General features: G+C 32.4%; 1 protein-coding gene across 11 annotated transcripts in view; it reads left to right on the top strand.

The window, feature by feature from the left end:
- Window positions 1–22,559, top strand: part of LOC145279904 (putative E3 ubiquitin-protein ligase RNF144A-A) — a 136,537-nt gene extending 113,978 nt beyond the window's left edge. For 9 of the 11 annotated variants that reach the window (XM_080131451.1, XM_080131446.1, XM_080131452.1 and 6 more), the window contains 3 exons: window positions 6,914–7,058; window positions 7,930–8,019; window positions 11,236–12,308. In XM_080131451.1, the coding sequence (XP_079987577.1) occupies window positions 6,914–7,058; window positions 7,930–8,019; window positions 11,236–11,379 (379 nt within the window). In that variant the 3' untranslated portion in view covers window positions 11,380–12,308. Of the gene's footprint in view, window positions 1–6,913; window positions 7,059–7,929; window positions 8,020–11,235; window positions 12,309–22,440 lie in introns of those variants that run through there. The other 2 variants (XR_013868480.1, XR_013868481.1) reach the window with 2 other exon arrangements.
- The last annotated feature ends 3,001 nt before the right edge of the window (window positions 22,560–25,560 follow it).

Raw genomic sequence — 25,560 nt, 5'->3', positions numbered from 1 at the left:
TGAATTACTTCTAATATCCGATCTATGCCCCGCAATAATATGCCTACAAGAAACCTTTTTCAAACCATCTGAAAATATCAATCTCCAAAGTTTCACTGAATACAACTACACAACAAATAACCCAAATAGAGCTTCTGGAGGAACATCCGTTCTCATTAACAAAAACACAACACAAAGCCAAATAAATCTACAAACTAACTTACAGGTAATTGCTTCACAGCCACCCTACATAGAACGGTCACAATTTGCTCCATCTACCTGCCTCCAAATGACCCCATAAATGAAACTGAAATAGAAAAACTCATTAACCAACTCCCTCGCCCCTTCTTATTAGGCAACTTTAATAGTCATAATCTTAGTTGGGGATGCTCAAACACAGACAGAAAAGGAATCACTATAGAAAATATTATCAACAACAACCTATGCATATATAACAACAAAAAAACCAACCTTTATTTACTCCGCTACAAACTCGTTCTCAGCAATTGACTTCTCTATAAGTGACCCTAGTATCTTTACAGATAACAATTGGACAGTGCATGAGGATACTTGTGGAAGTGACCACTTCCCAATAATATTTGGTCCTAAAATAACCTCAAAAATTCCTCGCTGGAACCTTAAAAAAGCTAACTGGAATAAATTCAAATTACTATGCAAACACAAACTCATACCTGGAAAATATGAGAAAGACCCAATCACTTTACAGATACCATTATCTCAATAGCAGAAGAATGCATTCCTAAAACATCCAATTATAATCGTCCCTGGTTTAATAATGACTGTAAAAAGCCTATTAGGCTACGATGTGCTGCAATAAGAAAATTCAACAATCAACCAACTACTCGGAATTTAAATAACTTTAAAATATGCAGAGCTAAAGCACGCCGAACAATAAAAGAAGCCAAAAGGGAATCGTGGAAGAATTTTGTGTCTAAAATCAATAACACCACCAAAGGCAAAACTATGTAATATGATTCAGAAAATATCAGGAAAAACACCAGCTCCCCTCTCAACCACCTCTGTATAAATAATAAAATAACTAAAGAAGACATGGCAAACCTGCTTGCAGATGCTATTGCAAATAATTCATTTTCTAAAAATTACAATAAAAAATTCCAGATCATTAAGCAGGAATCAGAAAAAAACAAACTGAACTTTAAAAGTAATAATGAGGAAGAATACAACAAACCTTTTACCATCCATGAACTAAAGGATTCATTAAAAAAAGCCAACAACACAGCTGAGGGACCTGATAAGATAACACATGAATTTCTAAAACAACTACCAGATGAACCATTAAAGTATTTACTTTCTATTTATAATGACATCTGGCTCAATGGCAATCTTCCAGCCATATGGAAACAATCCAGTCATTCCTATACCAAAACCAGGAAAGGATGCATCTGACCCCTCCAATTATTGCCCCATAGCTCTGACAAGCTGCATGTGTAAGATCATGGAGAGAATGGTCAACACCAGATTAATTTGGTTTCTGGACCCCCCCCCCAAAAAAAAAAAACAAACAAACTAATTTTCAATGTGGCTTCCGAAAGCATCGGAGCACAACAGACCATTTCATTCGTTTAGAAACTTTCATCAGAAATTCATTTATACAAAAAAAAGCATATGACTGCTATTTTCTTTGATCTTGAAAAGGCGTACGATACCACATGGAGGTGTGGCATCATGAAAGATCTCAAAGAAGCTGGAGTGAAAGGAAGACTACTCATCTTCATTAAAATTTCATCAACAATAGACTATTTGATGTCCATGTAGGAACATGCCTCTTGGACATCAAGGAACAGGAAACGGGAGTCCCACAGGAAGTATTTTGTTGGTAACATTCAACCTAAAAATTAACAATACCGTTATATGCATAAACCAAGGCGTGAATTGCTCTCTATATGTTGATTCTTTTTTTTTAATTGCATACAGCTCGAGACATATCCAATTGAGTGTTAACTTCAACAATGCATTGACAAAATAAAAAAATGGACAACTAAGAATAGCTTCAAATTTTCCATTAACAAAACAAAATGTATGCACTTTTGTCAACTAAGAAAACTACACCCAGATCCTCTTTTAAAACTAGATGATACTCCGATTCTTATTGTAAATGAACATAAATTCTTAAGGTTAATACTAGACAAAAAATTTACATTCATCCCTCACATAAAACACCTTAAAAATAAATGTAATAAAGCTCTCCAGCTAATGCGGGTCATTGCCCACACAGATTGGGGAGCAGACAGACAAACCCTATTAAAGTTATATAGATCACTAGTGCAATCGAAACTAGACTATGGCAGCTTCATTTACGGTGCCACCAGAAAGTCTTACATAAAGATATTGGACACCATTCAATATCAGGGCCTCATGCTTGCGCTGGGAGCCTTCCGAACTTCCCCCATCCATAGTCTCTACGCAGAAGCCAATGAACTCCCCATTATCAATTTGATGCGACAAACTATCCTTACAATACTTGACCAAAATTATCTCTTGCCCAGACAATCCTGCTTACGACTGCATTGCAAACTCACTAGATTACTCACTCTATAATATGAAAAAATCACAACCAACAAATCCAGCCCGTAACTGTACTTTCAATCCAAATTACCAAAATCTATATGACCAAAAAGTAAAAGCTATGAAACCTTTTGGTCTCCATACAAAACCACCAGTAAAAGATGCAGGTATCACAATCACCAACATCCATAATGTCAACCAACTAAGCCTTCCACCCTGGCTACTAAAACGACCTGAAATCATCTTTGAATTAAATAACCTCCCAAAAAATCAAATCCATCCGCTAACCTATCAAGAAAAACTCCTTATCATTCAGGAAAAATACCCAAACCATCAGTACATAGACGCAGATGGCTCCAAAGACAGCAACAGAACCGGATGCAGAGTCGTATCCACTAACATTACCTTACAGAAGCGACTACCAGACCCTGCCTCAATTTTTAGTGCCAAAGCCACAGCCTTAGATATGGCACTAGACCTCATTACTGACCTCACCCACAACAAATTTATAATTCTTTCAGACTTCCTATCGGTACTCGAACCCTTAAAAAAATTAAAATTTAAATAACCCGCTACTTGTCAAACTATTACAAAAAATACAGTCTTTCACAAAACAAAAGTATCAAATTCTGCTGGATCCTCCGTCAGTTTGGAATTCAGGGCAATGAAAAAGCTGACATAGCTGCCAAAAACGCTTAAAACTCATTAAAAGCAACATTAAAATTCCACACTCTGACTACGAACCACAAATAAATCTCCTTATGAAGTAATAGCAAGGAAGATGGAATAACTGTCCAAATAACAGACTTCTCAAGATCAAACCCACAATAGAACAACGGTTACCAGATGCCAGAAGATCACATAGAGAGGAAGTGACTTTGTCCCGTATTCGCGTAGGACACATGCACATAACCCACTCCTTCCTGCTAAAAAAAAGAAGACCCTCCAGAATGTTTTGCATGCCAAGAACCTTTTACGGTAAACACTTTCTTTTGGATTGTGGCGATCTCGTGCACATCCGGCAAAATTATTACAATGTCAACAATATGAAAGAACTATTTAAAAAAATAAATTCCAACAAAATATTAACATTTCTGAAAAAAGTAAATTTATATAAAAAATATAACTTTAATTCAATCCAACTCTACCACACACCCGGAAAAAAAAAAAAAAGCACATCAGTGAATGACGCAAAAAAGGCTGACTTAACTGAATAAATTAAAATGTAATCCACAAAAAAAAAAAAAAAAAAAAAGAATGAAACTTTTAATTAAATGACAACCCCCCCCCCAAAAGGTTGATATGCTGTAAAACCAAACCAAACCATTATATAATTGTAGAGGTGTGTGTGTATATATATATATATATATATATATATATATATATATATATAATACACACACACACTACACTGTGTGTAGTGCTTATTGAAACAGAATATAGGCTAGGTGTGCTGTTAGGTGCTGTCATGGCTATTGTATCATTGCACTAATACCTTTTGTAAAGGAATGAATCTGTCACTTCACACCGGTTTCAACTATGAATAAATTAGTGAAATAGACTAGTTTGAAAGAAGACAAACTGAGAAAAACACCTACCAGTTGGATCCTTGTACAGATGTTACTTTACTTGGTGAAAAGAATTGGACTTGTTCTCACAGTATATATTCCATTACAATAAAATTCATTACTAGTTGTATGACAATTAGATGCTGTGTTCTCAACAGAAGAGTTCATTATATATAATCACTAGGGCTATGACAAGACCATATTCTTTGCTTTGTTTTGACTCTTGAATATATATCTGTTAATATCTTATGTTTTTAAATAGACGGATGTGGTTCTCGGTTGATTATGTCTGTGTCAGATATATACCTGAGAGTCAAAAGAATAAAAAATTATTCTGTTGTCATAGCCCTAATAATCACTTTCTAAACAATGAATAGAAATACAAAGTAATTTTACATAGTTGCTTTCCTTATATTTTGATGCATCCGGACTAAGCCAGTGTGTACTAAAGTTACCCCCCCCCCCCCAACCATCTTTACTTTCTTCAGTATGGCATTTACGTTTCAAATGTTTTTAAAGTAACAATGGGATAAATATTGATCTATTTAAATTTCTGTTCCTTTTTTTTCTTTTGTAAAAGAAAGGAATTTCGGGTATGTTTTACTGTCCACAGTCCTTTTAAAGAAGTGGTCAAAAAATCAAATATATAATAAATAAATGTTACCAAAGGCAAGATAAGTTATTTTTCTACCTAACTGGGTAGATTTTTAGTATTTTTACTCAATGTAAAATTTTTGTTTGGCTTGAAAAACAAGTGCTTTCAAAGGGTACGTGACCACAAGAAAAAAAATGTCCACGTAACAAATACATTGTGATCGCGTACCCTTTGAAAATGCTTGTTTTTAGAGCTGATTAATTTTTTATATTTTAGTAAAAACACTAAAAATTTATGATTAATTGCTTGAAATCGTTTGAAAATGATTTTCTTTATAAAAAAAACAAAAAAAAACTAGTTGATCAATTTATGTGATTTTTGGAATATCTTTTCTTCCATCACGGGTATGTACATCAAAGATTTTTCTGTATTTTTATCTTTAATACAGGGGAATACTAGACTAGCACCAAATATTGATGTAAATTTACATCTTATCCACAAAAGAATAACTTGAAATAGACATCAGCTTATTGTTTCTATACATGATACTCTAACATAAATACATGATCAACTTGATCTATTTGATAGCATAAGCAGTGAATTAAAATCTAAAATATTTTCATTTTGGTTTACATTAACACAGTTGTAATCTTCTGACATTTTTTTCTTTTCTATTAAAGTTTTTACAGATATCACTTTTTAGACAAAACCTCATATTCTGCTAGTTAATAAAATTAATTCACCAATTGCTTAATTCAATTGCTTACAGATATACAAGGTGCTTTCAATAAGTTTGCAGGCTTTTTTGTACAGGCATTTAAAATTGTAGACTCTTGAAAATTCAGTATATTATTGCTATACATCTTATTAGATGACTGACCAATTTTTATAATTTCAAGTTCAAATGAGCAGTTACAGCTGTTCTACTAAAGCCTGATTGTCATCACAGCAGGTGAATTTCAAAAATGAAATCTGGACATGAGGACACTTTAGAAGAACAATAAAATTTTGTTTATGACTTATAAAAAAATGTCACAGAAACATATGGAATGCTTTAGACTGTTTTTGAACCATCTTGCATGAATCGAGCACCAGTTTTTGAGTGGTATAAGAGATTCAAGAAAGGTAAAGAATCTGAGAGATGAAAGGTGTAGGAGGAGTAAGGAAGTCAGAACACCAAAGTTGATAGGCCAAATAATTTCATGGATAAGGACTGTCATGTTACTATAAGTGCACAGTTTGATGTCAGTGTGGGAACTGTCCATACAATTATTCGTGATGAACTGAAGATGCGAAAGATTTGTGCAAAGTTTATTCCAAAGATGTTCAGAAGATCAGAAAGAAAGATGTCATGACAGCAAGAAGAGGGTCGATTTGATTGGTTCAAATCCTCAGTTCTTGATGCTCTGGTGACCTGTGATGAAAGCTGGATCTATTGCTATGACCTAGAGACCAAGAAACAGTTCCCAGTGGAAGCATGCTAGCTATCTCAGACCCCAGAAGGCCAAACAGAGCAAATCCACCCAGAAATTTATGATGACCCCCCCCCCCTTTTTTTTTTTTTACAGCATGGGCATGATCTACATGCACTGGGTTCTCACAATGCAGTCAACAAGGAATGCTGTTGAGGTTTTTAGGAATAGATTCCATCGAAAGAGGCCAACACTCTTCAAATCAGGTCAATGGCATTTTCATCAGGATAATGTGCCAGTCCACAACTCCATCTTTGTCACAGACTATTTGACCAAGATGAGCATCAAGACAGTTCCTCACCCTCCCTATGTTTCAGACCTTGCTCCCTGTGACTTTATTTATTATTAGAGGCTGTCGTTATGAGACAATTAAAATGAAAGAACTGTGATGAGGGTCATTGGTATGCTCACAGAAGAGGACTTCATGGGGTCTTCCAGAAGTTGTTAGAACATTATAAGTGCATTACAGCTGGAGAAGATTACTTCAAGGGGACTAGTTTCATGTGTTTACTGTGAATAAAAGTGCCCATACAATAAAAGTCTGGAAACTTATTTAAGTCACCTTGTACATGTTATTTAGTGTTATGTCTGGTATTCTATTCCAATTTTAATCAAAATCAACTAAATGGTTTTGTTTTTAGAAAAATGTTGATTAAAAAAAACATTATGTACATGCATGCTTTTTTTAATTAAAAATACAACAAAATAGTAGTGGTTTAATGCTTTATTTTCTCTGCTCTTTTTAAATGTAGGATTCCCTATAGTAATACTGAAGATGCACAAATCAAACGCTGTCCTGTGTGCCATGTTCCGATTGAACGTAATGATGGCTGTGCTCAAATGATGTGCAAAAGATGCAAACATGTTTTCTGCTGGTATTGCCTCACTTCTCTTGATGTAAGTGCACAAGACCCTCTTATACTCCCCCCCCCTCTTTTGGTGAATGACAAATGGAATCTTGTATCTTTCATCTCTTTATTCTGATGGTCGGCTTTGAATTAACCTTTTATCTGCCAATGTTCCCATGTGAGAACACTGAAATACTGTAGAAAAATTTATTGGTTCAAATCCTTATTTTCAATCATTTTCAGGATTTTAGATTTAAATCTAAAAAACATTCATAGACAACCAAATTTGAAGCATTTTGATCTCTTGCTCTAACCAGGCACTTTATAAGTGCTTAATCTATGTTCATTTTAAATATTTTTTACATATAAATTATGCAATATTTTGTTCATAACTCTACAAAGTTCTTATATGGGAATGTGCCTTTATCTTCAAAACAGCTTAAACATGGCATTTTCAGGATTTCCATTCTATCACTTAGCTACTGTTGTTTTAAGATATCAATTTCTAATAACACAAATGGTATTTAGTAATATTACATCAAAGGTTAAGACATTATCAAAAGTAAATCATATATGATTATGGTCTTATAAAACAATCTCTCACAAAAATCAAAAAGGATAAATTGTGCTAGCTACAAAGGATTTTTTGTGAAAAAATAATTTATAAGTTTTAAAATTAGATGTATAGTTTTTGTCAATTATTGTATTAACTTATTTTGTGATTCTCAAATCAAATTATAAATTTATGTGAATGCTTACATTTAAAATAATGTTTCTCTTTGGTATTTGTCAGTCTTCCTACATAAGTACCTGAATGACATTTTATATTATCTTAAAAATGTCACCAATTTTAGATTTATTGTAAACTTTATGACTATTCTGCTTTTTAAATAAAAACAGGAAAAACAAATTTATTTCAGGATGACTTCCTTCTACGTCACTATGATAAAGGCCCATGCAAGAATAAACTTGGACATTCCAGAGCGTCTGTGATTTGGCATAGAACACAAGTAAGCCATTGACAATTTCCTACATTGATAACAAGTCAATAAGTGCAACATAAATGACTTTGGTTTTTAAATATATATATACATATATATATATATATATATGATTATGTTGTTAAAATTTCAAGCCTATATTTTAAATTTATGGTTTATTTACTAAATAAACACACATTTATAATATAAATCAGTATTAATATAATTTTTTTTTTTCAATTTTAATGACATTTCTTTTTTGTTTACATTATCAATTAATTGTAACTATCTATAAAAGCAAAGGAAAACAAACAACCACAGTAACTAAAGTTTTTTTTTTTTTTTTTTTTTTTTTTTTTTTACCTCAAACAAGACACATTGCCACTTTGGTGTAGGGAGCTACTATCAGAGGCAGCAACTACTGTGGCACTATTTGGGCAGCAAGATGTCTGTTCACGTTACACTTGAACTTCTGCATGTCAGTAGAGTTGGGGAAGCAGGGACCTGGGATGGAATTCCAGAGTCTAGCAGTTCTGGGGAAGAAACTACTGGAGTAGAAAGATCTTTTACATCTAGGGACCTCTACTGTGTGGGGGGTGGGATTTAGCTGCCTGTCGGGTTTGTCAAGGGTGTCTACGTCGTGGGGGCACAAGTGTCTGCAGTTTGTCAGAGCATTCACCATTAAAATACTTGTAGAACAGGCGGAGGGATACAACGTTTCGTCGATGGGACAGAGGCTGAAGCTTAGATGCCTGTTCAGGGCCTATCAGATTGGCGACTCTCTTTTGAACCTTGTCTAGGAGAGAGAGACTAGCAGCAGATGCACCAGCCCAAATGTGACAACAATACTCCATACATGGGCGAATGGTGGCCTTATTGAGGTACAGGATACTTTCAGGGGTCAGTAGTTTTCTAGCACGGTAAAGAGAGCCTACCTTCTTCGCAGCGGCCTTGGCAATGTTTCCTGTGAACGTTAGGCCAAGGAGTTTGAAAGATGTACTCTCAGATAGGGAGTCACTGGCCATTGCTATTGGTGGCAGAGAAGATTTCTTGTAATTATTGAAGGAAACCAGTTTAGTCTTGGCAGCATTGAATGTGACCATCCATTTTTGTCCCCATTCCACTACAGATTGGAGGTCATCCTCTAGTATTTTTGCCATTTTTTTTAGTTATGTGTTCATTTGTTTTCCTGTCATGCCTGTTATAGAGTGTGGTGTCATCAGCATATATACCCATTTCAGCAGCAATTTTGTCGGGGAGGTCATTAATAAATATTAGGAACAATAGAGGTCCAAGGATAGACCCCTGAGGCATTTATATCATATTGTTTAGATGTACGACCGTCGAGGACAACCTGGATTTTTCTCTTATCCAAGAAGGATTTAATTATGTTAAGTATTCTACCAGTGATACTGTATGATTTAATTTTCCTGAGGAGACCCTCATGCCATACACTGTCAAAAGCCTTAGATATATCTAGAGCTACCGCTCTACCCTCCCCCGCTTTGTCCAGTGAATGGTATATACGTTCAGAGATTACAGTGAGGAGGTCTACGGTAGAACAGGCTTGTCTAAATCCATATTGTTTGTCAGTCAGAAGTTTAGCATCTGTAAGATGACGGACTAGAGCATTGTTAATTATGGCCTCAAATCTCTTGGCAAAAAGTGGGAGGAGGCTAATGGGGCGATGTGAAGTTGTAGCGTGTGCACACATTAACAGATATTTGAAAAGATTATAGATTGCACCAATCTTAAATTAATTGCACCTGGGTCCCTTTTCCTCAGAGAACCACTCTTTATGGTACACCTGTGGAGGTGGGTCTAGTCCTTGTTCTATTAGGTCCTGTCTTTGATCATAATACATCTTCTCATGCATTATATGATGTTTGACCTAAATTTTTCTAGGCTGGTAGTTCTTGAACAAAAACGATCTAGTTCCAACAACAAATAAACATCTTGTGAACTGTAAAAAGACCAACACTAGAACACTTGGCCTTCATGGTTGCTTGGAAGAACTTTCAAACAGTGCAAAATCACTAGGAATAGATATAGCAGTTCATGACAATCACTTCTGCCATCAAGATGACATCTTCAAGTACTACCAAGCAGACTCTTACCAACTCGTCACACCGTTTACATAAAAAAAAAAAAAAAAATGAGTAATTTTTGAACCAGTCAGGTGTACTCCAAGGTGACGCACTTGCCTCTTTCCTCTTCAGTTGTTGTGAACTGCATACTGTGCATGTCTGTAGACATGATCCATACAAAGGAGTATCAAATAAAACCTTTACAAAGCTCACCTGACTAACACTTATTTTGCCAATGACATTGCATTAATTAGCCATTTCGTTGCAAATACTCAGTCTCTTCTACAATCTTGTGAATTTTGACTGTTGGCTTATACCTGAATCAGACAAAAACTGAATATAAGAACAAATGTTCTTCCAACTTTCATCACCGTATCAAAACCTTGAATCAAACGCCACTAAAACACGTCAATGATTACAAGTGTCTAGGATCCTTCATCGCATCCTCATCAAAGATGTCAACATCAAAAAGGGAATGGCATGATCTGCTTCGAATGATTTGAGCAAAATATGGACATTACATATTTTTTTTTTTTTTTTTTTTATTACATTTTCACCCCAAACAAGGCACATTGCCACTTTGGTGTAGGGGGCTACTATCAGGGGCAAAAACATCAAATTAAAAATTTTAAAATCTATAATACATTCTATCCTCCTATGTGGTTTGGAAACATGGACACTTTCTAAAAAGTTTGAAACCCACCTAAATGGTGCATATACCCATCTTCTCGGGAGACCCATCCAACCAAACAACAAATCTATGGCAAACTTTCATTTGCATCATCTATTATGAAAGCAAGATGTATTCACTTTGCAAGCCATTGTGTTGAGCAGTAAATGTAGTTATTTCCTATTGCTGTTGAACATTATTATCCATTTCAGAAAGTAGATTGCTCAGATACCAGATATCGTAGCAAAGGATGTCAATGTTGAAGGGCGAGAACTGGAAGTAGTCATGTGGGAAGATATATCTGGTATGAGTGTGTGAACTCCATCTCAACAATGGTCGAAAGATGAGATAATGATGAATTCTCGATTACACAAGAAATTTTTTTTTCTTTTCTGAAGTAGCTTGACACTAAATTTATGTTCTAATTTTGAATTTTTTTTTCTTTCTTACCCACCTTTTTTTTCTTTTTTTTTTTTTTTTTTTAAACAGGTGGTGGGGATCTTTGCAGGTTTTGGTATCTTTTTGCTGATTGCTTCACCTTTCTTGTTGATGGCTGCCCCATGTATTTTGTGCTGCAAATGTAAATTGTGTAAATGTTGTGAAGATGAGGAAGGAGAGGGATTGCCATCCTAGCAGATAAGGTCAACCAAGGCCAGCCAAACAATGCCAATCTACCACATGGATGCAGATACGGAAAACAGCCTCATGTAAACATGAACTGCAATGCTTTCCACTACTTTCCCTTTTTTTATTATTCTTAAAAAAAAAAATTCCAAAAAACAAATCAACTCAAAGCACAAATCTGCTGTTAACATAAAAGCATCCATGAGATGAAGAAGAAATGCCATCAAATTTTTCGTTTTTGTTTTTAAGAATTTGTCAGGATCTCTAAGTTCCTCATTTGTTGAGGATATGTTTGTTTTTTTTTTGTTTTTTTTTTTGCCTGAGCAGAGAATTAAAACTTGCCATGGAGGCAGGCGTGTGTCAATCTGAAGAGGTCTGGTTCTTACTGTTGACTCATCAGTCTGTATTTTTAATATTAAAAAAATAACAAATGACCCTAAAAGCCTACAAAACATTTCTTTCGCTAGCAGTAAATTCATTTTATATATTTTTTAGTCCCCTTTCACCCCTGTTGCGTATTTTCTTTCACAGTAGAAATCTGGTTTGTGGTCATTTTTAGCCAGATTCCAGCTCTGATTTGTCTTTACATGAAAAAGGACATTGGAGACAAGGTAGGAAACCTTTTTTCTCCAGACAACACACTTATTGATCATATCTTAAGCTGCTAAGAAGCACAAGAAAGACATTTTTTAGTCCGGATAGGCCACGTTTGCCTTGCAACCAGAAGAAACCTCTTGATTCGTGGTTCCGAGTGGTGATATACACATGCCACCCCAGTCTTCTAACATGGTGCTTTCTTGACTTTTTAGGAAGAGGACAAAAATAAGCTACTTTCTTTTTATCCATTCCCCATTTCTCTCATTTTCTGAAAATTCTAGATTTCTGTATATTGCTGGTAGTTACATTTTGATGTTGGTATTTAAACATTTACATCAAAATTGGCCTTTTTATTTTTTATTTAAAAAAAAAAAAAAATTCAGCTTTTTCTATAACATTACAGTAAAAAGTCAATCACTGGACCAAAGTTGAATTTAAAAACCTGATTTAATGATGTGTAAGAATTTGAAAACCATTATTGAAGTGACTGTTATGGCAACAGTTGCACCCTTCTCCTTTTTCCCCTTCTTCATGAGGATTTGATAAGGATGAAACTGTTTTATCTTTTTTCTTCTTTGATTTAAATCACTGCTGCTATTTTCATTTTTAAATTTGGCTTGTGTGTTCTTTGATATCAAAAACTGATGTTTAAAAATCTTAACAATTTTCTTTAGGCTCTTTTTTCTTTGTATTTTGCTTATTACTTATTTCTTTCATTCATAAACAAACAAGTCCTTCCTTCCCTTATGAAATTTCTCAACCAAAATTCTATTCATAGGAAAGCTTGTTATTTTATCTTTAAAAAAAAAAAATTGTGACCATATGATATTCTTCTTGCATTGAAGGAATTTAACAAAATGGAACATTCTTTGTCTTATCCTCCATAATGTATAATAGAAACCGCACGCTTACGCACACGTTTTTATTTTTTTGGACCGATATAATTTTTAAACAGGATTTTCACAGTTGGCTTTATACTAGGTCCTCCATTTATCTAGCATTTGCAATAAGTCCTTTTTCTGGTGGTTGTTGTTGTTATTGTTTTGGGCAATTGAGATCTTCATTCCTCTGTATGCCCACTTCCCCCGGTCTATTGTTAGCCACTGTATGTGCCAATCAAAGCAAGAGCAAGTCCTCTTGCCCCTTCCCAAATGTTTTTTACCCCCCCCCATTCACGTCCGCAAATCATCCGTACCATGACTCCTTCCCCATCACCGTCCTCCTTTGTCAATTCATCTATGTTTTAGCTAAGTTATATCATCTCAGATTTAACTTATTTAAAACTAAGTTATAAAAGATCATTTTGGAAATGATTTCAAAGTGAACTAAACAGATTAAAAATTAGATTTAAATTTTGGTAGTTTGTTGAAATTGTTTTCATTAATTTTCACTCCACAAAGACTTTTCTGGTGTGACAAGAAAGCAAATCAAGAAGCCACACAATCATCTCTTTGTAACCCTAACCCTGCCCATTATTTCATTAAAAGGTGTTTTTTTTTTTTGTTTTTTTTAAATTCTTTTTTATTTGTCACCGTCCATTTGAACATTTTTCTTTTAGCAACAAATTTTTTTTCTTCATAAATTTGTGTTGAAAGTTTGCGTGTGTGTGTGTATGTATGTATGCATGTATGTATGTGTGTGTATATATATATATATATCTCAAATAAGGGAGATCACTGACTCCTCCTTAATGTAAATGCATGGTTCTTTGTAAAAGAATAGTTTTGGGTAGCTAATAATTGCAGATATATAAGCACTTGTGTTTTTTTCCTTACACATGGTGTTGTCTGGCTCAGTGATTATGACGTTGGACTGCTGAAAATGTTTTGAATCAAAGTTGAAAGTACCCACCTGTTTCTAGCTACACTGAATAGCTGTTATACAATGAAACAGCTCTATGATCGAATTATATATGTAATGTTTAGTGTATGGAATAATAAATAAGCATGTCAACAAATTAGTAGAAATGAGAACACAAACACATCATTAAAATATAACCAATATTTCTGTTGATTCAAACTACCATAATCATTTGATGTAAATAAGCTTCATTGAAAAAATAGTCTTATATAAAGAGTGTATAGAAGACTCCTTTTTATGTTTTGGTATGTTTTCTCTTATTTTTACTAGTCTGACATGCTTCTACATTATTCCATATACTAAACATTCTATTTTGTCTGAAATTTTATTTCCTGTTTTAAAACTCCCTCATATGTGAATGAACCAAATAAACTGTATAAAACTTCATTGACCTCTTCTTGATCATCCAAGATTATATCATATTTTTTATTTTATTACTTTATTTAGCTGACATTATAATGATTCATTTGTTTTTGTTTTTTTGTTTGTTTTTGGGGTGGATGTCCTTTTTCTACTCTCCCATTCTCTGCATTTTCAGAAAGTTTTCAGTAAGCAAAAAAAAAAAAAAAAATTTCTTAGTTTATGAGTTGAAGAGACTCATTCCCCCACCCCTGCCCCTCATTACATTAGTAATTTGTTCTTGCCAGTTTTGGAGGAAATTTTGCTATTGCTGCTGACCCCCCCCCCCTCAAGTTTTGATAATGGATGATTTTTCTGCTGCTCCCTTCCAGCTTCCTGTCGACATCAAAATGGCATTAAGCTTAGTATTATGAATTTGCATAAATAGTGAAATAAATTCTAATGTCTTGCTGACAAAAAATATACAAACATTTGAAGTGTTTTACATTTTTTTAAACATCGAATCTTGAGAAAAAAACAATTTCTAAACACTGTAAATATAAATATAGCTGATATATGAATGAAGCTAAAACATTTAAAAAAGAAAAAGTTATCCACCGAATTTCTTTAATATGATTGATGGGAAAGAGGAGGAGGAGAAGGAGTTTATCAAAACTCAAGTTTGTTGTGGCACTAATCTACATTTTTATTTACCCTATCAAGTAAATTATGATCAATATTATAAGTTTTGATTTTAATCTGCAGACTAACAAGTTGGTAAGCATTAAGTCACTATTCAAGGCAGCCATTTTGGTTGAAATTTGTTCAATCACTTTCTAAATGTGTTAAGTTTATCTTTATTTTTCTATCCATCTGGGTCTATATCAGTTGATAACCAGACTTAATGTTAATCTTTTTCTCTTTAGTAATTAAAAATTCGGACTTGCATCTCTCCACAATTGATCTAAATATACAAGGACAAATTCAAATCCTATCAACTTCCTAATGATTAGGTATGCGTCTGTGATGATTCAGAATGTCTGCTTTAAGACCATTACCAGACTAAAATGCACAATTCATTTTTACTTAATCTAAGGCCCATCCTAATTAAACGTTTTGTATCAGAGAAATTCTGCTTTGAATTAAAAAGCGAAGGACATAAGCTCATGTGCTACACTCATCAATTGGTCTCAAAAGAAAATGAAATGATTCAGTTTCCTTTGCTTAATTCGTGCCTTAAGGTACTTCTCTGGTACAAGTTTAATTGGGTTATTTTAACAATATCAGAAAATAATATCCAACTATAATTCAGTAAGTTCTGACTCATTTCCAGTAACAATTTCAGTTCAACTTCATACTTTTTGCGACCACACTCCAAAATGAGACCAAAGTCTTAATCTTAAATAGAAGAACAATATTTTCAAATGCTTTTTAAGTAACCATCAAAACAGAAATAAATTATTTTTGAATAAAAACTAAATCGTGAGAACTTTGTGTCTTAATGAGTATGTACAAGCAGTGAATTTCTGAACACAGCTAGCACAGGGACTTGCCCTTCCATCCTGTTTTTAGCACAATGGAACAGAAAGGGAAATAACTCAATTGTGTATTTTCATTTTAAGTGATCTTTTTACCCTTTTCCACTTTAGATTTATTCACTCTCGGGTAAGAAGTGTTGATTATTACCTTAATTAGAAGATTATCTTTATAGTTTTGCAACCTCTCTGAAGTTCACAATCCCCAACCTCACAATTGAAAACTGGTTGGCCCTTTTAAGAAGAAAAAGATTCATTTCTCACTGCTCTTTGAGCTTGATACTAAAAGTTATTCTCCCTCTCACTTGATAAGGTGAATTAATTTACTCCAACTATTTAACTGTTATTTTTTTATGATATAAAGATGTTATTTGCATGTAATACTTTAAGAATTAAAACCGTTTGTATTACTTTCTGAAGTCAGACCTTAAAAAAATAGGTCATCAAAAAAAGTTAGTTCTACATGAATATAAAGACCACTTTCTCAAGTGGTACCCACTGGTCACATGTGTAAGCCGTGTTAGAGAGAAATGTGTCCACTTTTTCATTTTTGCTCCCTGAAAGAAAGAAATTTCTTTAGTTACTGCTGATTATTTTTCGTATTCACCCCCCCCCCTACTTCTTTTGTGTTGACTTTCAAAAAGCAGGTTGGGGGCCAAATTTCACTTCTTGCCTCCTCTATACCCCACCCCATCATTTTGTTGCAGGTTGTCTCTAGTCAAATTTCAAGAATAAATGATAAAAAATATTCTCATTCAGAAATTCTGCCCCATCCAACAATTTTCTTCATGTTCACTTTTAAAAATGTTTTTATTTTTTAAATGTTTTGATTTATTGTGAAGTTTTCTTCTGTTTCTTGATGTTATTTTCTTCCCGTGTATGATGCCGTCTCATTGGGTTTCAGATGTTTTCACCAAAATAAATCTTGATTTTCTTTGTCGAAAAATCTTCTTGTTTTTATTATTGCAAAACTAATTTTCTTTTTGTAAATACTGTAATGATCAAAACTGCCATTAAACCTGAGTATCAATATACAAGGATTGAAAATTAATTTTGTTTACTTTTTTTCTTGAAAAAGAAATTTCTTTATGAAAATTTTTTTTTTACCATATAAAAGCGATAAAATTAAACATTTAACAGAAAAATGAGATTTAGTTTTTTTGAACTTTCCCTCACACTTAATAAATTATCTGTTCTAACAAATGTGACTTTTTTTTCTCAAACAAATCAATGAAGCATAAAAATAGATAACCGTTTTTATATCACAGTAATATATTTACATTTAAGCACTGAATTATTTATATGAGCAGTTTCTTTTCTGGTGTTATTTAGTGAAATTTACTTTTTGGTGTGATTGAAGAGAAAGAACTTACTACCTTGTACAGGGATTGAACTTACAGACTTCAGGTTATATAACTTGTGTTGAACATATCAACCCTTCTCATCCCAATCAGCTGTTATGCATATTTAGTAGTGATCAACATGTATAGTAATAAAAAAACAACAAAAAACATGTTTATAAACTAGCAGAAATATGACTAGTGGGGACATGTTCCTACTAGTATAGTGTAAGTGTTGAGTTTGATTATAAACAACCAATTATGACAGTTTCTTATTGACATACACTGCCTCCTCCTAAAGGAAGAGATAATGCCTTGCAAGAGTACTATGACTACAGAATAGATTTAACGCTTTTTCTCAAATATAGTGTTTCTTAAAATTCAGAAATACTGGAGGAACTTAAAATGCTTCAAGATAAGTTAGTAATAGTTCCTATTGATAAAGCGGCAAACAATATAGTTTTTATATGTAAAAAATAGTATATACAACGTTTATTGAAAGTAGGAATTATAGGTAACGTTTCAGATATCTATAAAGTAATATTAATTTAGGTAGCATTATTCTGAATAATAGTATTATTAGTGAAAAAGTAGGATTAAAGTTAGAAGAAAAAACAACTTCCATGTATGTATTGGATACCTAAAATGCACAAAAAATAAAAATCCAGTCAGCGCTAAATTTATTCTAGGTTCAAAGACGTGCATTACTAAACCTTTAAGTAAAGCTATATCTAAAGTGTTTAAATTAATTATAAATTAAATTTCCAGGGTTAGGGTTTTCGAGACATACAAAAATGCACTGCACGCATTTTTGTATGTCTCGAAAAGGCTTTTTTCGCCGATGGCCCGGGGAGGGGGGGGGGGGTTACTATTGCTTAGAACTGTTTATATACCCCCTAGATAATATCTACGATTTGGGAACATGCGTCGCGTCTAGATTTATTTACGTCTACTTTTATGATTCATACTATTTCGCCGTGTCGCCTGTTTGTCCTGCTTTTTAGTATAAATAAAGTGAGAGCAAATTTGAACGTTGCGTGTTCTCGGCATCGTGCTGGAATGTCCAGAAAGCAATCGGCTTTTGATCAATGCGGTGGAAACCTTATATCAGACAATTGCTTTTATATGGACACCCCTATTTTTTTTTTTTTTTTATGGGGAACTGGTTTTCGACCCGACATCTTGGGGAAACTAAACCAAAACAAAGTTCACTGCGGGATTGATGTTTGACCTAATTCACTTTTTAGTTAATTCATCAGGTTTTTTTTTTTTTTTTTTTTTTTTTTCCGCTTTCACCTCAAGGATTCGAATTCAAACGTCCCCCCCCCACCTCAAATTTTTTTTTTTTTAAGAACTTGTTTGTTTTTATAATATTTAAACAGGGTTATTTTACCCATAAAGATAGTACCTGTCCTGTTTTTATGTTTTATGGAACCATTATGTCAAAGTTTTTGAGAATAGTTCACATTACTTTAAAATTAAGATTTTATACCCCCAGTTTCTAGCTTAATAATAAGGATGATAAAACAAGGTGAGGATAAAACTAAAATATTTAAAGAGTTAAATAAAGCATTTCTCCGTTATCTTGATGCTTTTGAATCGTATAAAATTAACCAGAATATATTAATAAAGGAAATTCAAAACTATTAGTAATGTATAAAATGTATTGTATAAAAAAAAAATATTTTTAACCTTTGTATTTTTAATTTTCAATAAATAAGAATGTAAATATACAAAATACTAATCATAGTAGGGGGTGATAAGTAGTCAAATGAAATAATCCTAATCTTATAAATACAAGACTGGTAAATTAAAATATATATCCATTTTGAATTTGGAAACATGAATCTCACAGGTAAGGAATTCATTTTTATAACATGAATAGGCTAGCCAAATTAAGAATAGGAAACTAGATCTAATATCTGTAACATTTTTTTCTTAATATTAAGAGGTGCTGTTTGATCAACACTGCTGAGGAGCCATGATACTGTTTTGTTTTCAAACCTCCAAAACAGTATTTCATGGTAAACATGGTAGATGATCCCTTAAATTACCATTAGTACTATAGTAAATTTGAGAAAGCAAGTTGATTCAGTGATTGCAGGTTATTTAATGACTTACTGACTAAATAGTTTTTTAACGAATGATAAAAAATATAAAACTTAAATAAGTTTCTTTTGTATTTAAAAACTTCCAAGACATATAATATTTTTATTTATATAGACAAATATTACATAGTTGTTACACTGAACATGCTAATATTTTGGGCAATTGGTTGGCAAAAACCAAAAGTCCTTGTCAGGCAATGTGATATGGCTTATGTGTCACTGAAGACGACTAGTTACCTGGCAGAATGGTATCATGACAAACAAATACTACACTACTCCCACCTCCTGAATTGAGCATTAAAAGATACTACAATAGGACAATTAATAGAAGTAACAGTATAGTTTACGTTTTAGGCACAGATATCAAATCTCCCTTATATATATATATATATATATATATATATATATATGAAGAGTACTTTTCCTCCCAACAAAAAAGAGGAATGTTACATTTTTATAAATATTCAATGAAACATTAAAAAAAAAAAAAGGTAACCTTTTATATCACACTAACATTTATTTACTTTCAAACACTGAACTATTTATATCAACCGTTTCTTCTCAGCTATTACTGTGGTCGTTGTAAATATACATGGTCCCTCCACTAAAATCATGGAATAAATTTCCCTCTGCAATTCAATGCAACTTCTGTTGCATTGAATTGCAGAGGATAATTATGGAAACTGTCCAAAAATGGCTGTATCTTCTTTTCCTAATGACAAGGAATTATTTTCCATTTGAAGTTGTGCAATTAAAAAAAAGAATTTATTGCTGGGGAAATACGGTAAAGTAAGAGATATTTATACTTTTTTAAAAGTATATTATTAAAATTTGAAATTTCAGAAAGATAAAACGATGTATGCTTTATTTTTTTCTTTAAAGATAAATAATTTGTGATGAGTTTTTTTTTTATTATGGTGAATTATTTTTCTTTTAACTGCATTAGTTTTTAACACTTTATAGTAGTACACCTTGTTTGTGTTTTAGTTTTGTTCACATCAAAGTGTTTTAGTTCAAAAACAAAGATTTCTCGTGCATTCCTGGTATATCAACATTTTGATTTGTTTATAATGTATGTTTAGTAGCAACTAACTAGTTTTCTACACAAACCATATACTCTTGGATTTTTATTTAAACCATGTTTTGGTGAAAAGAAAACAAATTTTGTGAACATATGATGTCATTTATGTGTAAATGAAAACTATGCTGAAAAATAAGATAGTCATCTTTTATAAACAAGTAGATGCTAGCTGTAAAAAAAAACCCTATTACTCAAGTTCATAAAGATTACTGTTTTTTCAGCAGTTTTCATTTCGTTGTTATCTGTACCATGTAACTTGCTATTTTATTATTTTAGTACTTATGCAGAAAAGGTACCATATTGAAATAATATTATTTAGAAACTTACTCTTAACATAGAGAGAGAAGGTGTTTAGTAACTATTGTGTACCTAACAATTTATGAAATAAAAGGGTGCTTATGTCAACGGATCATTAAATCTAAGGGAGATAACCAGCAAAAACAAGCATATTTTGCAAGATGTAATTTGGGATGCTGAAATAATCAGTAGAACAATGAAAGAATGTTAAATGAAAAAAAAAAAATGATTACACGATTACTGTAGCTGAATTCCGGAAATTGCTGAAGCAGTTTACGAAAAGGAAACAAGTTAGCGAAGTTAATCAACAAACTTTAAAATATAACAATGTTAAGTAACAAAATAAACTTATTAATACACAAAACAAACTCGTGTTTTTGTGTGAGACTAGAAAAGGCTCGTGCAATGTTAAGTAACAAAATAAAATTATTACCGTACACAAAACAAAAGTAAACAACCTGTTACAATGAAACGATGTTAATCAACAAAAATTAAATAAACTTGTTAATTAATCAAGAAGTTGTTGTCCAATTAGCCAAAGAAAAATGCTTCCCTTATTTAAGAGAAAAAACAAAACAAAAAAAAAAAACGAACACGTTATCTTGTGCAGAATCTTTGAACGTAATTTTTTGTTTTTTGTTATACATTTGTACATAATAGAAAAAAAATAAAATAAAGTTTAATCAGAGACAGAAATGACTGATTACCTATAATAAAGGAAAACAAATTTCTAATTTTTTTATTTTCACTTAAAAAAAAATTACATTGATGGTCTAAATACTTCAAAATCTTCAAAAACGTTTTCTATTTTTGTTGTTTTGTGTACTTTAATTATTATGCACTCCAAATTATACCTTGCAAAATAAATCTTCATATAAAAAAAATTAAATTAAGCTTTAATCCTAGCCAGAAATTGACGGTTTAAATACTTCAAAATCTCCTTCAAAAGTTTTAATCATCCTGACACTGACTGATTACCTAAAATAAAGAAAAACAATTTTTTTTTTTTTTTTCATTTAACATTCTTTCATTGTTCTGATTATTTCAGTGTCTCAAATTATATCTTGCAAAATATGCTTATTTTTGCTATGTCTATGCTGGTTATCTCCCTTAGATTTAATGATCGTTGACATAAGCGCCAACAAAAGATACCATAAAACTTGAATTTAACTTAAAAATACTTTATTAAAAAAAATAGAATGGTACCTTCTTTGCATAAGCACCATTATTTCTTTTAAAAGCATGATTTTAGTAAATAAAATGTTTAGGAGCCATGTTAAAACTCATTTCAGTAAATAATTTATGTGACTGAAATAGGAATTTCATTTAATTGGTGTAAATAAACTTTATTGAAAAGAAAACGGAGCTTATAGCTCGGTCCTTCAATTTTGCTGAAGATATCATTCCAAGTTTTAAACCCCCTTGTTTATGTAATATATAAACTTCTTAATATTATAGCGCTTTGCAGTATGTAGGAATTCGTTAGACTAAACCTGACACTTTCTTTTAGTCGAAAGAAACAAACTATTACATACACAAAGGCTTATATATTTTTTAGAATATTGTAGTTGGTTCTTAAAATGAAAATATTTTTGTGACAAAAAAAATTTTAATAAGTAACAAGTGTATACCTGCATTATTTGTTTTAACACAAGCCATGGTTTTAAGAATGAAGGAAATAATGGAAATTGAAATGCATTTTTTTTTTTTTTTTTTTTTTTTTTTTTTTTATAAATAAAATTTATGAAATTTGAAGAAAGATCAACTTTTATAAAAAGAAAAAAATTAGAAAGGTAGTCATAAATGTAATCCAGTTAGTCGTAGCGAAAAATCTTTTATCGGCATTCTGGCTGTTTGACAGATCTTGCTTGCTAGGATTTTAGACTGACGGCACTTTTTTTTTTTTTTTTCAGTGCAAGGATCTGAATCTGTATTTATGACACTCATGGTATTATTTATTTTTGAGTATGATTTGGAGAACTAATGAAATGTACTCCCAGGTACAGAAATTGAACTTTGACTTCAGATTATGAAACTTTTGTGCTGAACACATCAGCCTTCTTCATTCCACAAGCACATCTCATTCTATTTGCCCTTTGTCACCTGTTACACTGTTAGTAATCAAAAGAAAATATGCACACCTATGCATTTCATCATCATTAGTGCTGCTATGTGTTACTAATTATCATCACGGGTTTAACTGTTGTTTTTCCATGCCGGTCTGCGTTGCACATTTAATGAAGTGCCTTCCAAAGTAAGTTTAATGAACTGATAACTGGCATTCGTTTTCCGAAAGAAATATTAAAAATCATTACAAGCAATTTATCATTGGCCTGAATTAAATTTAAATAAAAATTTGAACTTGTTAAATCAGAATTTTTTAAATTTTATTACATGTGAAAGATCCAGAAGATTAGCCACTGCAACAGCAACATATTAAGTTAATAAAATCCGGTAAACTTCAACCTGTGCTTAATAATTCCCATTGTTTGTATGATACCGAGAAGAACATGATGACAATCAAATGAACAAAAATCAATATGGGTTTAAAGCTAAACAACTATCTACATATAATGGCAAAATAAAGCTATTTTTAATATATAAATATGAGAATATTTGCCTTAAAATTAATTCCTTGAGTAAAAAATTTTGCACCACCCTTTAATAAGATGTAATGCTACTAAACCTTAGATCAAGAACACTTAATCTAATTTTGATCTAAACTCATTACATGATTTTGATTTGAGAAAATATCTCACATTTTAGGCTGGAACTTATAAAGAAACTCAAAAATTAATCGATGTCTGATTCCAGGCAAATTCTTCCATTTTATTTTCCAGTATTGTTTTGTACTTTTTCAAGACAGGTGACCATAATGGACACTGGTATTTTTTGTATACTTGAAAAACTTGTTTTCCTTGGCCTGTTTCAAGAACTTATACAATCTAAGTCACCCATTTATCCTCTTAAGTTCATCAGATCTTAGTTTGTCTTTCAGATTCACATTACAAATTCATTGTATCATCCTCCTATCATTTCTATCCATGCATGTCTTCAGCCATCGCTATCTACGTTTCACTTCCATACATTATCATAATTCTTTTGGATTTTAAGAAAAATGGGTGGGTTAGCACACACATATACAGTAAAACCCTGGTATACGGTGGCTCTAGGATATGGTTTTATTCAGGTTATGATGTGAAATACAATGTTTCTCTGGACCCTGGTTATGGTATTTGCTCTGCCTTACCGTGTTATTTATGTTATTTGATTATATACATATGTATTATATACTGTACTGTATTTTGTTACTAATTTTTAATGTTGTATCCCAGGGTTCTACTATATATTTGTGAAAGTGTCTGTCTGTGTACATTTCCCTACACAATAACTGCCAATTTTCAGTCTACAGACTCGAAATTTAATATACAGGTTATGGAGATTTGGGGAAATCTTTATCATCCATTTTCTGCCAGAAATTTTGCTGTTAAGGGGTCAAAGTTCAACGATTTTCCTTTGATAACTCTACCAAACTACTCCGGCAGTTTTGGGTATAAACAATTGAAATTTTACATATAGGTTTCTTGGACATGGATCAACTTAATAACTTGATTTGAGCCCAAAGCAATAAATGTTAAAGGGTCAAAGTTTTAAAAAAAAATTGACTGCTGCAGTCTCTACCAAATTACTTGGACAATTTCTGATCTAAACATTTGAAATTTTACATAAAACGTATTCAGAGATAGGGTAAGCTTTTTAATCAGTTTGGGTAAAAAATTTGAGCTACCAATGTATACGTATGTTTGCATGTCTCCCTAAAACTTTCGGCAGAGGCGATGGATTTTCACAAGATCAGTATCGTTTTGAAGCTTGCCCCTTCAGACGACAAATATCAAAAAATTGGTTAAAAACATTAATTTCTTCACCCTCAACTGGGCACTTTTCTACAGGGAGGGGAGGGGTCGCTTTTTTTCACCGATATTTTCAAAAGTCTTTTCGATTGTCTAGCCTTAATTTAAACTTACGTCACTTCTGGTTTGGCGGTGGTCGTAACAGCTAAGACGTCAGTTTTTTTCTGTTCTTTTCCTCCTTTGCGGTAAGGGTTTGAGCCTGCCTTCCTACTACCACTTTTTTTTTTTTTTTTTACTCAACACACACCTCCAAACACCCGGGCAATGCTGTGTGTGTGTGTGTGTGTGTGTGTGTGTGTGTGTATATATATATATATATATATATATATATATATTCGGGTTTGAATCTATCGACTGGTGTTAATTGTGACAACCTGCATTGATGATTCCCAAAAGGATGAAACACTAGTGTCTGTCGGTATTTAATAATTATTATAGTAAATAATGTCAGCCCCTTAAGAAACTCATTTTTTTATCGTTGAGCACTTTTAGTTGAAATAAGTCGGTCAATTTAGCTCATACGGACAGATAATCATATAATGATTAGATCACTCTGACAGATGTTAAAAAACATTTAAAGAATAAATGTTTAAATTTCAACAGTATTGCTCGCGGTTTACAGTAGCCGCATGGATTAGATCTTTGCTAATGAAACCAGACATTGACTGGTGTTAATCGTGACACCCTGCACTAATGATTCCCAAAAGGATGAAACACTAGTATAATTAATTTATATACATTTGATTTTATCTTTAAATATGTCAAATCCACTTGCATTTTCAAGCAAGACTGGTTGCAGTAAGTTTTATATATATTTATATATATATATTTTGTTTTCTGTATATCTTCATTTTTAGTCTATCAGATCTTAAAGATAGGAGTGATGCTAATCTTGCAAAATGTGATGACACCTGATTTTACCATTTCCTATGAATGAATCGGCAGTGAGTAGGACAAGATCTTTTGTTCCTAACAGGTTTCAGACACCATCAATTTTGTCTTAAAGTTGCCATCCAGTCTTGTATGTATGTGCGGTTCAATTTGCCATCTTCATTTTAGCATTTGGTATCTTTTTCTACGATTATAAGCACTTCATCTATGTTTGAAGATGTATGCGGTGCA

Source organism: Euprymna scolopes, chromosome 7 (genome assembly GCF_053919585.1).
Source record: "Euprymna scolopes isolate OS-2025 chromosome 7, ASM5391958v1, whole genome shotgun sequence".
Classification (NCBI taxonomy): domain Eukaryota; kingdom Metazoa; phylum Mollusca; class Cephalopoda; order Sepiida; family Sepiolidae; genus Euprymna; species Euprymna scolopes.
Note: the sequence above shows the minus strand (reverse complement) of the source record. Positions and strands in the feature narration are given on the sequence as shown.